At 39.8% G+C, this 16,256-nt stretch overlaps 1 protein-coding gene across 5 annotated transcripts in view; it reads left to right on the forward strand.

Annotated features, from left to right (window-relative positions):
• LOC149211839 (carboxyl-terminal-processing peptidase 2, chloroplastic-like) overlaps window positions 1-16,256 on the forward strand; it is a 375,331-nt gene that overhangs the window by 71,777 nt on the left and 287,298 nt on the right. For 3 of the 5 annotated variants that reach the window (XM_089391602.1, XM_089391598.1, XM_089391600.1), the window contains exon 3: window positions 12,202-12,363. The exons of 1 other annotated variant lie outside the window; for it this stretch is intronic. In XM_089391602.1, the coding sequence (XP_089247728.1) occupies window positions 12,202-12,363 (162 nt within the window). The remainder of the gene's footprint in view (window positions 1-12,201; window positions 12,364-16,256) is intronic. One more of the 5 variants, XM_089391599.1, reaches the window with a different exon arrangement.

The following is a 16,256-nucleotide window of genomic DNA, read 5'->3' on the forward strand; positions in this document are numbered from 1 at the left end:
ACTCTTTTAGGGGTTGATGAGCCCTAATACATCGACATATAAGTTTTGGGGTTGATGTGCCCAAATATGTCTATAATAGGAAGACACTATGTAATGGCACTAGCATCAGGAGGAGTGTGATACTCTAGTGTGCTGGGTTCGAGGAAGGTGCAAGGAACCACGCAAGAGACAGATCTAGATCGATCGAGGAAGATCAAAGGACAAATCTAGGGCTTGAACAGATGGATAACTCTAAGTTTATTGTTGTATATGTAATTCCTCAATTGAGCGATTATCCCAGGACAACAGCCCAAGTAAGTTCAAATTAATTTATTAATGAAGAACTATTAATTGGGCATAAATTTGTGTCACATGTGATTGAGATTGGTTATGTATTTGTGCTGCTGCTGAATATTTTGTTAAGAACCTAGCTGTGTGTTTATTGGTAATTTTTATGCTAGGAATTAAATGTTAGGTGCTGGGTTTAGGAAAACTAACATGGTATTAGAGCATGGTGTTTGAGAAAGGAAATTGGATCTGAGATTTGCACAGATGATAGGATGGAGTTGTATGAATTGTTGGAGGTAGTGGTAGTGTTTTGAAGACTCATGCCAAGAGAGTTGGCTAAGTAAGGCAAGACTGAGATGGTTAGAGGGCTAAGATAGCCATTAGAGATTGAGTGAGAAATTGGAGTGAAGGTCAAGTAGAGACCTTGAAGGCCGGGAAGGCCTGCAATTTGGAGTTAGAGGGAGTCAGCTTCAAAGGGAGTGAGCAGGCTTAGGTGGGAGTTAGTCTTTAGAGGGAGTCGACAGGCTCAGAGGGATTCAACAACCTAGAGAAAGACAACCTTCAGGTTCAGGAAGTCATGACTCATGGTACAAGATGGCCATGTAAGATGCTCGGGAGTGGGAGTCTTGTAGGAGCAACATGTCTTCGAAGAAGGATCCCTATCACACAAGGGGAATTCCTTTTGTGCCATATGGAGCAACTGTGGTAGTGAATCAATGGTGGAAACGTGTTCCAACCTCGAGGTTTGAAGGCAAACCCACTTCAAGGTGATGTTGTGAGAATACATTCCTCGCTAAGAGGGAGTGTTGATGTTTGGGGGAGCATTGGGAGTATTCTCACATGTGGGTAAAGTAGGCTAAGTGATGGGGCTAATTTTCTGCCATAGACCCACGGTATTCTGATGACCCATGGTATTGCACTCTTTGGAAAAGTATAAGTACAAGGGTGAGTGATTCATTCTAGTGGTTTGGAAAGAGGGTTGAGAGGGCTGGGTAGGGCACAAAGACATGTAGGAGCTTGGGAAATTGAGAGAGAGATTCTCCGAAGTAAGCATGAGTAATATTGTAGGTTTGCTATGAGTGAGATACTCAGTTGTTCCGGGTTTGAAGAAAGAGCACAAAGCAACAAAAGAAATCCAGATCAGCTAGAATGAGGACGAATCTAGGGCTTGATCTGCTAGATCAGATCCGAGGTAATTGTTATATATGTAATTTCCTCGAGGGCCATTTTCCATTTGTACGAGAGCCCTAGATTCTTGTTGAAGGAATAATGTTTACTGTGTATGATCTAATTGCTAGTTTTATAAGTTTTGTCGTGCAAATTTTTTTTTTTAGGTTAGGCACATCAGTGTGTTCTAGTTAATTAACTGAGTAAAGTTAATTTGACACTGTTACCAGATCTAGTGTGTGTACTGAGTCTAGTGCCCACAAAATTTAACACTTATTTTACTACCTAGAAACTTCTTATACATGTTGACAGACTTTAACTACCTGTAACTGCATGATTCCTTCATTGTTTGGAAAAAAAATGAATGTGGCATGTCATCTCCTCATTAATTTGAGCATTTTGGGATCAATTTGACTTTTTGACTTCCGAGATGACATGCATTAGGAAATGTGAACTGCCTTGGTATATGTGAAACTATTTATTTTTTGAGACTACCATGTTGGGAACTATTTGAGGAATATTGCACCAAGGCCAAGGCCACATATAGACTCAATGACTCATAACCATGTGGTAAGACATAGGTGCACCTTGATGTGGGTTGGATTGGCCCATACATTGGTGATCACCCCTACATAAGTAGGCTCCTCTAATTGCGAGCCCCCCCCCAAGATCCATCCAAAATACCGCGATCCTATTTAGATGAACGAGACAAAGGATAGCCCAAAAGGACATGCCATGGTAGACCATTGCAAGGTGTAGGACACCTAATACAATGACTCACATGGATTTTATGAGGATTTTAAATTGTGACCTTGGGCTTTGTTACCACAAAATCTAGCGGGCCTTGGAGACAGAAACCCTACAAGACAAAGAGCTAGAATAAGTGCTAACAATGGGTCGATGGCCCATTCTCACCACAGCCAAGGTCCCTTGCTCTTTACGGACTTTCATAGATGGGAGGAGTCCTAGTAGGAAGGAGATCACTTAGAATAGATATGCTAGGTATAGGGCACGAAGTGATAAAGTTAGAGCTCATTTGAAAGAGAGGCTCAATAAAGGTACAAGACTTTAAAGAAGCAAATCACTATCTAAGAAAAGCCCTAGAAAAGAAGGCACAAGACGTAGGGTTTTGAGGTTTTTCGATGGTAATAGGTATTCACTAGGTCAAGGCCCAAGAGAGAAGGATTCTTGAGATATACTTCAACAATACTAAGCTCACACAACCTTCAAAGAAGTCCCCAAGTTGAGAGAAAAGAAACTAGGGTTTCCCTCTTGGAGCAACACTTAAGGCAAGATATTTTATGGATGAAACAACTCGAGTGGATGCCCACCAAATTTGGAGCATAGGTAGCCTAAACCCTAAGCTTGATGTTTAGGCTCTCGAATTCACAAAAAGTTTCCTCCATAAAATTTCACTACAAGCCCTAGATTTTCGCCCTAGCCTTAAAAGGACCGAATTTTAAGAGGAAAAATTATGGATTAAAAGTAGAGATGACTACCAAGGACTTGGATTAATGCCTTGTCCTTTGGGCACATGGAGTCTTAGGATGTTCAATATGAGCTAAATCGTCTCTGAGGAGGCTTAAAAATGATGCCCTAGGTACTGCGTTTAAGCTTTTACCCACTTCAAAAGATAATGAAATTTCATGGAGAGTTCAAGAATTTCCTCGACTAGGAACATTCATTACATGTCATACATTGAAAAACATATGCAATATTCAACTAGAAAGCCTTCCAAAATTAATTTTCAATAATTAGGGCACAATTAGCACATTCTAGAAGCAACAATTCCATACATTAAACAAATTCAAGAGAAAAATTCCATCAACATTAAGCACTTACAAGATGACATGCAATATATCCATCCAAGATCCAAGAAATAGCTCCAAAGAAGAAATGCGAATTAGCTCCAAATGTCAAAATGCATTCCAAAAGATTCTCCAATAGCCAAAGAAACAAGTGCGAGTTCTTCTCAAGAGATCCAATCCAAGTGTGATGATGATGAGAAGCTCAAATGAGCTCTCATCTATTTATACATGATCTATCAAGTCTAATTTTAGCCTAGAAGCCCCTTATTAGTTGTCAAATGGAGGGCAAAACTAATTGTGGTTACAAGCCAACCACATAGCCAATGAAAAATCATAAAGATAAACCCACAAGAGGGCCAAAATGCTGATGTCATCACTGTGTGGGCCTTCTTGAGGCATGTGTTGAGCTCTCCTTGTGCCAAAGTGAGTCAAGAGGGCTCCATAAATCATCTACTAGGGGTTGGCCCCTAAACATCCATGCAAATCATCAAGTGGACCCCAATTTTGTGTTTTGGGCACAAAATGGGTCTCATGGGTCTCTTGGTGGTAGAATAGCCTGAATTTGCTCCATCGTTGTGGACTTGGAGAATGGTGCTAGCCCTCCCACATTTCTAAGGGTGAGATAAACCTCATTTGGGCCTCAGATTTGCTGCCAAACCATGTGTACACTACTAAACTAGTTGGGGGCACACTAGTCCAAGTGCATCATCTCGTGAATAATATGGGGCAATATGTAGATTTCTGTGGTGCTGTAGGTTCCCATGGAGTGAAGTAATGATGCCCTGCAAGTACAGGAGTCCCATTGCTTCCAACGCTTCATCCAAAGGGTGTCATATGCTCCTCTAGTGGACTTAGGCCCTAGTTAAGCTGCCTAACCCATGATGAAACTGATGAGCCCCAATTTTGGTACAATTTGGGCTCATTTTGGCCTATTCTACTTGCTCAAACCATTCATTTTTTTATTGCTTATGCATGCATTTCTTAGTTTATTCATGTTGTTTGTAGGAAGAAGGGTAGGCACTCTATCTACGTGACTAATGCATTATGATTCCAGGTTTTGGCATTAAAAGGGAGCAAAAGACAACGAAAAAGGAGACAAGGAGACAATGAGGTGGCACTGCTGGTTTTGAGGAGAGGATGTCCACGGTCTTAGGGACATTCCTTTTGATTCTAACCAAGAACTCCGAGCTCCAATCCATCTCCCCTCCGAGCTTAGAAGCAGCCAGCTGTTCTACAGGAACAACAGTCATAAACTGCTCTACAGGAACAGCAGTTATGACCGTCCTACAGGATCTGCAGTTAAACTCTAGTTGGACAGCCGAGCTCCTAAAATCAAGGACACTTGTTGGATCATCGTTTTGTATAAGTATAGAGGCCTTAGCCTTGGATAGGTTGTTGAAACTCTCGTATTGCTATTGTAATTTTGGAGCACAGCTCAGTTTTTGTTCCTTTTTGTAAGCCAATTTGGCATGATATCAGATTATGAATAAAGAAGGCAGATTCTGATCTAGTTCTGAGTTTTCTTAAGGAGACTATAGCTCTCAGGTTAGGGCCCAACCTGAGAGCCATAGATCCCCTCTGCTGTAGTGTTGTTTCCATTTCATTTCAGCACTTTGAGCTTTTCATTTGCACATGCAATTCGAATTACAGGTTGTTAAGTTGGTCTTTTTCATGAGCTAGATAGGAGTTGCTTATGGTGAATTTGTTTCCACTTGCTTAGTGTAGCAGAGGATAGATATAATCGATTGGAGCTCCAACAAAAAGGTTGTTAAGGCTCACTGCCATCTCATCTGGGATTGGAGTGAAGTCCATGACTAACCACCAAAAATACGCATTTCTTTATTCCATGATTGCTGCAAACACAGTCACGTTATGTTAGATGCTTCCACATGATTCACACCTGCACCACACTCCTTTACCACGGCTTCATGCACATTCTCCTTCGCGTTTTGGATTGCTGTTCATTGAATTTACAAGCACAGGTAGTTTAGGTTGATGCATTTTCGGTTTGGTGACAGTCATAAGCATTTGTTTCACTTACACTGCTTTCTCTCGTTCCATCACTTCGTCCTCCATCTTGATCACGCATGCAAACACACCTTTGACCTCTGCTCCGCTCTGTTATCTCCCAAAGTCTTTCACTCCTCACGTAGCTTCATCCTCTAGCCTTTTCGTTGACATAGCCCTCTATCTTCCAACCCACTCCCTACACTCACTCCCCATCCTATTCCTTCACTTCTAAAGCCATCACCAGCCTTATTCCTACCTTACACATCTCCCTCTACCATTTCATCACTCCTCCATCACGCCAAACACTCACGGTAGGTCATCCTGTAGCCATTTGTAGACATCCTGTAGAAACCAGAGTATCCTGTAGGATCCCCTGCAGACATCCTGTAGGAGGCCACTCTCTCGGTTGCTGAGCATCTGAATGCGAGGAACCTCTGTGGATGGATGCTAAGGATCCCTAGGGACCTCTACTAGCCTCCCCAACCTTTCCCACGCTTTCCTTCCTTCTCCATTCCATCTGCACAACCAAACCCTAGTTAGCACAAGATCACAATCATTCCACACACTTAAAGGAAAAGCACAAAAACATATCTTTTATGATGCAAGTAGTTTAGATCCATGCATTTGCACTTATTAGAGGTAACAGCAGCCTTGGTTGAAGTTTCATTCACCTTCTTTGCATTGTAGAGGTTAGACTAGTTAAATTAGGGTTTCCTAGGTTGACATGCTTTGATTTGCTTTCAGTTCAGTTTGTCAAGTAGAGTAGCTTTCCTTTGAGAATAGCTTTCGTCCATCAATTAGCAAGCTTCTTCTGAGAGCCTATAGAAGTTGGCTTGAGCCCTAGCGGACTTGTGCCAGCTGACCAAGTGACAGCTGCGACAAGAGCTAGTACTTGTGCATATAGCACCGTCGCTTCCAAGTTTGTACGAACTACCGGGTTGATAAAATGAGAGACAGGAAGCCCCAGGAGTTGTAGCATTATTGCTACAATACTGGAGCTCACCATCTTTTTGGCGCCGTTGCCGGGGAAGCGTCAGAGTATTAGTAATTGTTGCTTTTCTTCTACTTTCGTACTCTTACTTCTGCTCAGTAGTTTATTTCATTTCCATTCTGCAAAAGTAGCTTAGCATTTCTTGCTTTCCTAGATTAGCATTTCCTGCTTTCCTAGATTAATATTTCCTGCTTTCCCAGATTAATATTTCTTGCTTTCCTAGATTAATATTTCTTGCTTTCCTAGATTAATATTTCTTGCTTGCCACTCTCTGAAAGCTCTGAGAAGTACTCACGGACTCCTGTCATGTGATGTGAAGCCCCACTATCCACATACCAGATCTCTGACTAGAAAATTGTTGCTGAAGCATCTTTGTAATGCTATTGTCCCGCTGAGAATGATTTCTTCTATCATAATAAAGACTTTGGGGCGCAATTCAAGGCGTTCTTGCTTATTGATTTGTGGTATGTACTAACTACAGACATCTCTATGTTGTGCTGAATATTGGTAAGATCTGTTTCTTTCATTAGATGGAGATAAAATCATACTATTGATAGTTTAGGGCTAATCTTAAGTGTTTTGATTCCCCATGTGATTAACATATTATTTTTGAGATAAATACATGGTGTTTGCAGGTACTTCAGTCCTTAGCCTCCAAGTTCACAAACTTGGGCAAGAATCACTGTTGCTTGGATCCCAAATATTTGTATGGTGGATTAAATATTCACTAAAGCTATAGTATACATTGGGGTTTCTAAAGTATTTTTAGCCATTCATCAAATAAAAGCCATAAAAATATTTTTCTCAAAATTTAAATATTTTTCAAAACCCTTGTATATTTGTAGATCTTGTAAATAATTTTGTAAATCTAATTTGTAAATTATTTTTTCTAACTTGGGTTTTGGGGTTTTAAGTATTTTGTATATATTTGGGGTTTGGGTGTTTTATTTTCATTTTTTGCAGGTTGGATCAAGAGATCAAGTTGAAGTAGAGCTAGATCTAGGCCCTTGAGGGTAAGATCTAGTCTTTAGAAAATTTTGTAGGGCTATCCACTGAAGATTCTATAGCAAAATTCAAATCTAAAAGAGAATTTTTTTAGAAGCAATGGTTTTATTTTTTTCAAGACTCCCGGTTTAGATCCAGCCCCCAGAAGGTTAGCGCCAGTCTCCATAGAGCCAGCGTCACCCTTTTTGGCCCTTTTAGCGCAGGCCGTGAGCCCTAGAGGACTGGACCTCCCTTCCTAGCCCTTACGCAGAGAGTTTAAGGCCTTATTTGGCCTAGTCGTGGCCTAAAAAGGGTCTTGACCTCCCTTTCGAACCCTAGACGGCTGGCTTAGGGCAGGTTGTGGGCTTTTAAGCCCTTAAACCCTAGCCGTTTGCTTCTTCTAGCCTTAGCATCTATATTTTTGGCCTCTCTCCCTCTAGCGTTGCATCTTTTGGGCCACCTCTTGCCTCCTTGTGCCCTGATCTGCCCTTCTAGCCTCCTTTTCCCTCAACATTGGCCTTCCTTGGCCTAGCTTTGGCATTTCCTTGGCCATTTTGTGCCCTACTTTGTCTTAAACCCTCCTCTGAAATTTTGGGACTGATTCCTTGGTGTTTTTGCAGGCTTTTGTTCTCCAAAAGAAACATGGACCATCCCACTGATATTGAAAACAGATCAGTGCGGTCCCGGAGGGGTTGACCCACCAGACTGCAACAACACCCCAGGATTAGTTCCACCCGAGGGAGGCGCCATAAAACTTCCAGGCGGCATCATCGATAGCCCAGCGTATCTACAAGACAACAGACTTTGACAAGCTTCCCTCAGTTTTCTTCTCTCGACCTCGGATGTTAGGAGTAGGGGATAGTCAGGGGATCCCCCCCCCTCTTCTTCCTCTTCTTCTTCTCTTTCATCTCTGCTTCATCGCAGCGCTCTGCTTCGAAGCTGAGAGCTCCTTGCTTCTTCATTTACATTTTAGATGTATTTCCTGCTTTTAAAGAAATGTTAAAGGGGACCGTTTGGTCCACCGACTTGCATAATGTAATCATTGTAACCGACAGTCCCGTTGACCTACTATGGTCATTTGTTGGACATTAATAAAATTATCTTATCTTATCTCCTCCTCCTTAGCTGTCACCCTTGCCCTTGATCGCAAAATGAAACAAAAAAACTCAATTTCACCTTCAAAAAGTCGCTATTTCACGGACGACAGTTTTTACTTATTAGATCGTGACTTTTTCGTAAAAATCACGATTTTTTCGAAATGAAGAAGTCACCGATTCAATTGGGCGATTTTATCGTCTTAGCAACAAATCACGATTTAATTGTTGTTTTCGCAACACTGGTATAAACTACAATAAATGGAGATGGTGTCATCCCTTCTGCAAGACAACTTAAAGTGCCATATTTTGCTTTTAGAGGGTTTATATGAATTATCCGACAATTTAGAGCCACTCCCGTGCAATAAAACAAGACCTTACACACAAATCTGCACCTAAAACCCCAATAACTGCCCTCGTTGTCTAGGAGAGAGGGGATAGAAGGAGATGTACAATCAATTTTGAGATTATCAACACACTCTTAGATCAGTGCCTTAACCTACTAGGGAAAATGCCAAGGAAGGACATTTTTGAAGTAATGGGGAATGCACTAGGGCATCCACTTACAAAACCCTAATTACTCTTCATGTAAGGGGAAAATTAATTATAAAATATGCACAGTAGGAGTACCCTTATATAGGCTATGGAGAAGACAATTTTACATGCAATTATGGAGTAAAGTTTCAACAATGATAAGCAATTAGGCACGGTACAAGAGAAATCCTATTTTAAAACTTTAAAAGCATGCAAAATATTAAGAATCAACAATAAGCTTAGAAAATCCTTCCACAATTGCTCTTCTTTCAAGCCTAGAATAGTTTCTCCAAGCAAAAATCACATCCAAGAGCATGTTGATTCCACAAAAGATGACATTATGCCAAAGTAGCAAAATAAATGTAATTCACACTCTTTTAGAGAGGTCGAATTCACATGTTTGATGATGAGAAATGAAGTGAGAAGGATACTATTTATATGAGCCTTCCTCCACTCACTTTACAAATAAATTAACCTAAAAACTCTATTAACAAGTTCATTATTGAATGTTACATAACAAAGAGGTTACAATCCAACCTCATAGCTCAAAAACAAGACAAATATGCCATAAAATCCCACACGCATGGGAATAAATGCTCCAATGGTATGACGTCACCCTCCAAATGAGCTCAATAAGCACTCAAAATGTGAAGTAAGAGCGAAGGAGGTGCTCCACACTCCAAAAAGTGCCTCAAGGATCATGCACAAGCTGTCAAAAGTTTCGATGCCAACATGTCATGCCCAAAAGTATCGTACATCACCCTTACAAGAGGAAAAGGAGTGACGTGGCACCAAATATCTCAAGTGTTGGGGCTCCAAGGTGATGTACAAGCCTTCCCTAGTCATCTCAAGGATGACCATCATCATCTAGGCTTTGGATCAAGTGATGCCCATCAAATAGTGTCAAGGCTATCTTGGGGCATCCTAGGTCCATTGGGCACATCATCAATATCTCCAACACTAGGCATCATGGGCTCAAGGTTTCATCATCTACAAGTTCCTCCGAGTGTCAAGCATCACGTGGAAGAAACAAATGGCCCAACGATCTATTCTACGTAAGTAACATTGCATCATCAAAATTAATCTCTTTCCTTGCACTAGATTATATGGATTCTATTGCTTTGCTAAGGTGGTGGGGAAATCACCTTTGGAAGCCTCCGTTGCTGTGATGTGGAGCCGTCTAGCAAAACCATCTCAAGATCTAGTGAAAGTCACCAATCATCAGGGACAATAACCATAGGTGCATCACAGTGGACCATACTTAATGTTAAGGGGCATAATAGCACTTCAGGTTGAGATCACGTTCAAATATCTAACTAGACCAAGTCCTGTAAAAATGTTCCCTACTTGTGTTAGGGATAGCTAGATGGTCAACTCTATTTGGTGTTTCCAACCCCGAAGGGGAAGTGACATGTCCTAGATCAACCCTTCAATCTATAGATGCTTGTAATGATGGTGGTAGTGGAGGGGAAAATCTTCAGGGCAAGGTGTCATCTCCATGGGACCAGTCGATGGAGGTCCAACATTCTGAGTGTAAAGATGTAAGGAGCGAGAAATCATGGAGGCATTAGTCACCCCTATTGGCTTGCTTTTTTCACCCCACTGGTGTGCCTCTTCCTTCTTTATGATAATGCTTTGATATGAGTGCATAACTCAGGTGCCCAAGCTAGCATTTGAGAGATTTAGTGTTTATTACCCATTAAGATGAGGTGATTTATTGCTCATTAGGGTTGGGACTTTACAAGGGTTCCTTTCTATATGTGGAGTGTCAAGTTCTTTCGGAACCGAATGATGGCCATCTTTTGCATTTTAATATTATTTTTCTTTTAGTGTGACCATTTTATGCTTTTAACGTTTTTTTAGTTGAATCAACCTCCAGGGAAAAGTTTTCGGCCTAGACTCAAGGATGAGGATAATAGGGTGCCAATCGCAATGAACAAATGACCACAAGCCCAAAGAATGGAGATGAAATCTAGGGAATGGTGGAAAGTGGTAAGTATGGAATAACCTGGACACACTACTTCAATCAAAGTTTCTCAAGTAGTACCCCTCCTATAACCTTGAGGCATCAGAGGAGATCACACTGGACTAGGGTCAAAGACTAACGTCCCTGGTGAAGTGAGAGAACAAGTTTACAATCAAGATCGGTCAATCATCCAGATCACCCTTTATTCCATATTAGAATGCCCAAAATATTAAGTGAAATCACATGATTGCAAGATGGTTAGAGTACCTACCGAAGGATGACCCACCTTCCTTCGAGAGGAAATGCTAGATGGGCGAGAGAAATCTGTTCGGAGCATATATGTGGAGTCCATGGCATCATGTCAAGTGCTGATCAATAGGGCTGCTGGTTGGCTGGCTGTACAAGGGGGAGAAAAAATTCTCCTATGGGTTACCCACTTTTGGGTGGGTAACAAGGTTTGTCACTAACTTTCAATCAATCATGTTGAGTTCAAATCTGGGCTACCATAGCTTTCTAGCTTCTACATTTTTGGCTGCTTGCTTGAACTTTGTAGCTCAAGCTTGGATCTTTTCATTAGAAGGTTGGACTTTGAGATGTTTCTATTTGTTAACAAATCAAGTATCCCACTATCCCTTGGTGAAGTTTCTAACTTTCTAATGGTTATGACCATCTGACTATATTTTTCTGAGTTTTGTATAACACAATAACTAATGATAACTTCCAATGGAATTCTTCTCAAAGTAATATCTGACACTGGAAAACTAATACTTGTGAACAGCTGTATCAGGGATGTGTTTGAACTTTGAAACCAAAAATTTAGATTCAGAGCTAGAATCACCATGCATTTGTGGGCTTTCATGGCAGCATCTCCTCCACCTCTACTTGCAAATTTGTTTGCAGATCATAGGGGCCATTGGAGATGTTATTATAAGCCACCTTTTGATGGAAAAATTTGCTTGCTGATTGCAATTATCAAAAGGATAAATGGTAAATTTAATGCTAAAGCAAGGGACATAGCTAATTCAATTCCGTATATGCTTTTTCTTAGCTTTAAGGTCCAGGAGTGTTGCAAGTTAGGAAACATAACTGGGAAAGGATTTCGTCATTTCCCTACAGAGGTAAAGTATAAGGGGCATCCTCAATTGAAATGATTTGCTTTGACCCTTTTGCAAATTAGATACAAAATAATCGCATTATTAGTATCACATAAAGTATGCCAATTTTCTGTCTAAATATAAATTATGGCAAGATTATACTTTAAACTTATTTACATTGAGTTCCTTATTAGAAGAAAAGTTTTTTTTTTTTTTCTGTCCCTTAATCTGAGATGCACATATTGTCTTTTTACTTTAATAACATATTTGATTACTTATATCTAAGTTGGCAACATAGGGGCACTTACTGAGGAAAATCTACTCTTTTTGGAGGCATGGAGAACCATTGACCGGGCATATATTGACAAAACATTCAATGGTCAAAGATGGTTTCGCTATCGTGAAGATGCACTTCGTCAGGAACCTATGAATACACGTGAAGAAACATGTATGGGAGCTTTCTTTCAACTTGCATTGTGATCTTCAAGAGTGCAAATATACATTTCAAAATTTGTTTTACTGTTTATTCAATATTGTTTTTTCAAATATAATTTAGGACGAGTAGATTGAAATTTGACAAGCCTTCATAACAATGGTCCCCAGTTGTCATAATAAAGTTTATTCATATTGAACTGACAAATCTTCTTATTTGGTATTCATTTTTTGAAAATATTAATAAACCTGAATATATATATATATAATTTGTATTTTTTCGAAACAAGAGAAAATTTCATTACCATTTGGGAACTAGAATGAGTATGTATATGTTGGTAATTTTTTATTAACCTGCTGTTGATTTTCATAAGGGATAGATAAGATAAGTTAGTTCTATTAATGTAATGACCACCAAAGTAGCTCAATGTGACTACCAAATACAATGATGCCAATACAAAGCGGGAGCTCAAAAAAGGCTTTTATAAAAAGCAAAATGCATAAAGTGAAGTGCTGATCTAGGCTAAAGCATATGAGATATAACTTTAGAAGCAGAAAACAGGTCTGAAATAAGGATGTACAATGTGTATGGATTGAAAATATGGAGTGCCCAAAACGCCAATGTATCAAGATCCTCTAGAGCTACCTCCCTCGACATTCGAGGTTGAGTGGAGAAAATTCAAGATAGAAGATTGTCTGGAGGAGGACCTAGACTTTGTATTGCATAATTTCCTAGAAGAGATTGACTGCCATTGGGGCTTAGGTGATTTCTTTGACCACTAGGATGGGAATTGGGTTGACAATGGGCAGATTGCCACAAGTTGCGTCAATATGGAAGCAAAGCCAAGGCTACTATCATTTTGTCTCGTAGTGTCCCTAGTTGATGGGAGCATCGTAAAAAGGGAAGTGATCTTCCAAGTGGAGGCTGGCCGTGGAGGTGGGCAGAGAATATGGAAACAAAGCTTGAGGGCCGTCAACATGTATAAGGCCAAGCATCTCTATTTGGGGTACTAGTAGAAACTAGAGAGTGTCTATAACTAAGTTGCACTGAAACGGATACAGATACGGGGTTTGAAACGGAATACGGATACAACAAACGTTCAAAAAATCCGGATACGAGACGACAAGGAAAAGACAAAATAAAATTTTCATATTACCATTCATCTTTTAGAATCTAGATTCTATATTTAAAAATACATAATCGAACTTAGACAGTTACTGTGCAGTGTGCATTGAAAGCCATGTTGACTAAAGACAACAAGAGGCAATGAACCTATGGTCTGAGTGTCAGAACCATAAAACTTTAAAAGTAAAACAGATTTAACCAAAGGAACTGTAAAAATTTCTCATTTCCCACCCCGGTTTTTAGTTTAACCTTATTTCTCCAAAATAGTTAAATGCCCATTCCCATATCCATACATTCAACAACTGGAAAATAAATTTTGTTGAAAACACAAATTCTGGAAATTTTACAGAATGCTGGAAAATGCAGAAATATAAAAATCATCACATACAAACAACGATTCAACACATTTAAACACAGTGATTTTTGGTTAAGGTGACCCTGGAAAAACCCCCTACAACTCTTGGGGAAAACCAGTTCGAAAGCTCCTTCTTATTTCTGGAAAATGCTTTTTACAGTAAGAGAAATATTCAGCAAAAATCAGCAAGCAAACTTTTACAACTTATCTCGTTTTCCGTGCTTCACAACCAACTGGAAACTGCTGTAAAATTGCTATATGGCCTGCCTCTTCCAAAGCTGCTGTACGGACTGCTGTACGGCCTCCTCTGCTGTATGAACTGCTGTATGGCCTCCTTCAAAATGATGTACGGATTGTACGACCTCCTCCAAATTGCTATACGGACTGCTGTAAAACTGCCTTGGAATGTGTGCCAAGTTGCTGCCTCCCTTGCTCTCTTGCTCTCCCTCTCTCAATCTGCTCATGAAAGAATGAATGACCTTTTCCTCCTTTGATCTAACCCTAAGTGACTTTTGGGGAATCCCTAAATCCAATAGCTGAAATAGATTGAGATCTAAGGCTGAGATTAAATGCTCATTTAAATCTCACTTTTTATTTATTAATTCACCCCACTTTAGTAAAGACCCACTTAGTCATTTATTTCCAAAGTCACTTTTTCTTTCTAATTTTACATTGACTTTATTAAAGTCACTTTAAAATTAGATTTTATTAACTTTATCACTTAAAGTCACTTTTAAATTAGATTTGACTTTATAAAAATTATAAAGTCACTTTAGGAGAAAAATTAAATTCTTTTGGACACTTTTCCCTAGGCCAAAGATCAAAGCCTTAGGGAACCACCTGTCCTCCGGTACCAAATTTCAACAGGAACCTTATTGCTTAAAGCTTGAAAGGGTTTGACAAATATATCAAGACCCCGAGAATGATTAAGATCTGACCATTTTTTGTTTTGAATTCATGTTATGTTACATTTACAATCATGCTTTTTTTTAGTTATCAGTAGCTTTTCAAAAAGTTTAGTGTTTCGACTATTTGGCAGAATTTGGTAGCTGGTTTAGTGTTGTCTAGATCTCACAGTCAAAGGATAAATCCTTGGCCTTTGACAGGATTACATTGGGCATCGATCTACTCCAATCTTTTAACAAGTTGAGGTGGGCCTAAATGGCAACCATTAAACTCGTTAACTAAACATTAATAATTTTTTGTTTCTGTAGCAATCTTCCTATACAGGACTGTAAAACAGGCATAATCAAATCAATTGGATTCAACTCTTTTTGTGACTAAATTTTGATGCATACAAACTAGAATTAAATTAGATGGAAACCAAGTAGTAGAAATTATCCTCTCGAGTTTCCATTTCCTGCTTGAGAGGGGAGCTTGTTGAGATTAGAACTACTTAAACCTATTTGGTGCTTTAGTTTACCGGCTACTCTCAACTTGAAGGTAGCTTCTCAATCGTGCTTTGTAAGGGTTAAGCCTCTTTTTGTGCTTGAGCATCAATTTTTCCATACACATTTCATGGATATCCCCTTAAAAATGCATAGCTTTGAAGTTTGATGTGATTACAACATCCATTGGTTTTATTTAATACACAGTCTTTCTCGAATCTCAAGATATCCATCTTGTACCAAATGATAGATTCATTGGTTATGGTAGATACACTGTATGCGAGATCTCGAGACGACCTCCTCCAAGCAGCGGCAACCTCTGGGATCCTCCAGCTGCAAGCAACCGCTGCAAAATGAATTATGATGGCCTCCTCCAACACGCAAATGGCATGAATAGGTTAAGAGGGCAGTAGGCGAACTTTTCCCCAAGCAAAAAACCCACTAAAATGAATTTTTGTTATCACCAAAGACTTTTACGCATGGATCCGTTTCCAAAAATTTGGATACATATCACAGTTTTTCGGGATACGTATCCTGATTTCCGGAAACAAGTCCAAAATCCTTAGAAAAATACACTTCTTAATATAACAAGAGCCAACACGTTTCATGCATATGTTGTATTGTATTCTATGCTATCTGGTTTACTCTAAATGATATATGTATTTGTTTGCTTACGCATGCATGTATGGACTATTCTATATAAGTATGTATGAATCTTTCTGAAATGTGCTGTTGGTTTAACCATCACTTTGGATTGCTCGCTAACTTGCTTTCCAGCTTGTGATGCATCTTCACTCGTGTGTTCCCTTCCAAGTCGCGTACTATTACAGGTTTCCAAGGGGCGCACTCACCTCACCCTCAGTGTGTTAGAACCTCTCATGCACCTTCCTTGACTTACTGTAGCTGTCACACCCTTGCTACCAACAGAGTTATCTTACTTGCCTCTGTGCGAAATCGTGGTCAAGGCATTATTGTACGACCCACTGTTGGGACTTCTACACCAAACGGCTTGAGGTCTACTTGGGACTTCTTATTGGGGA

This window comes from Pinus tabuliformis, chromosome 1_1 (assembly GCF_031772625.1).
Source record: "Pinus tabuliformis cultivar Carrire ecotype Pingquan chromosome 1_1, CPIR1, whole genome shotgun sequence".
NCBI lineage: Eukaryota > Viridiplantae > Streptophyta > Pinopsida > Pinales > Pinaceae > Pinus > Pinus tabuliformis.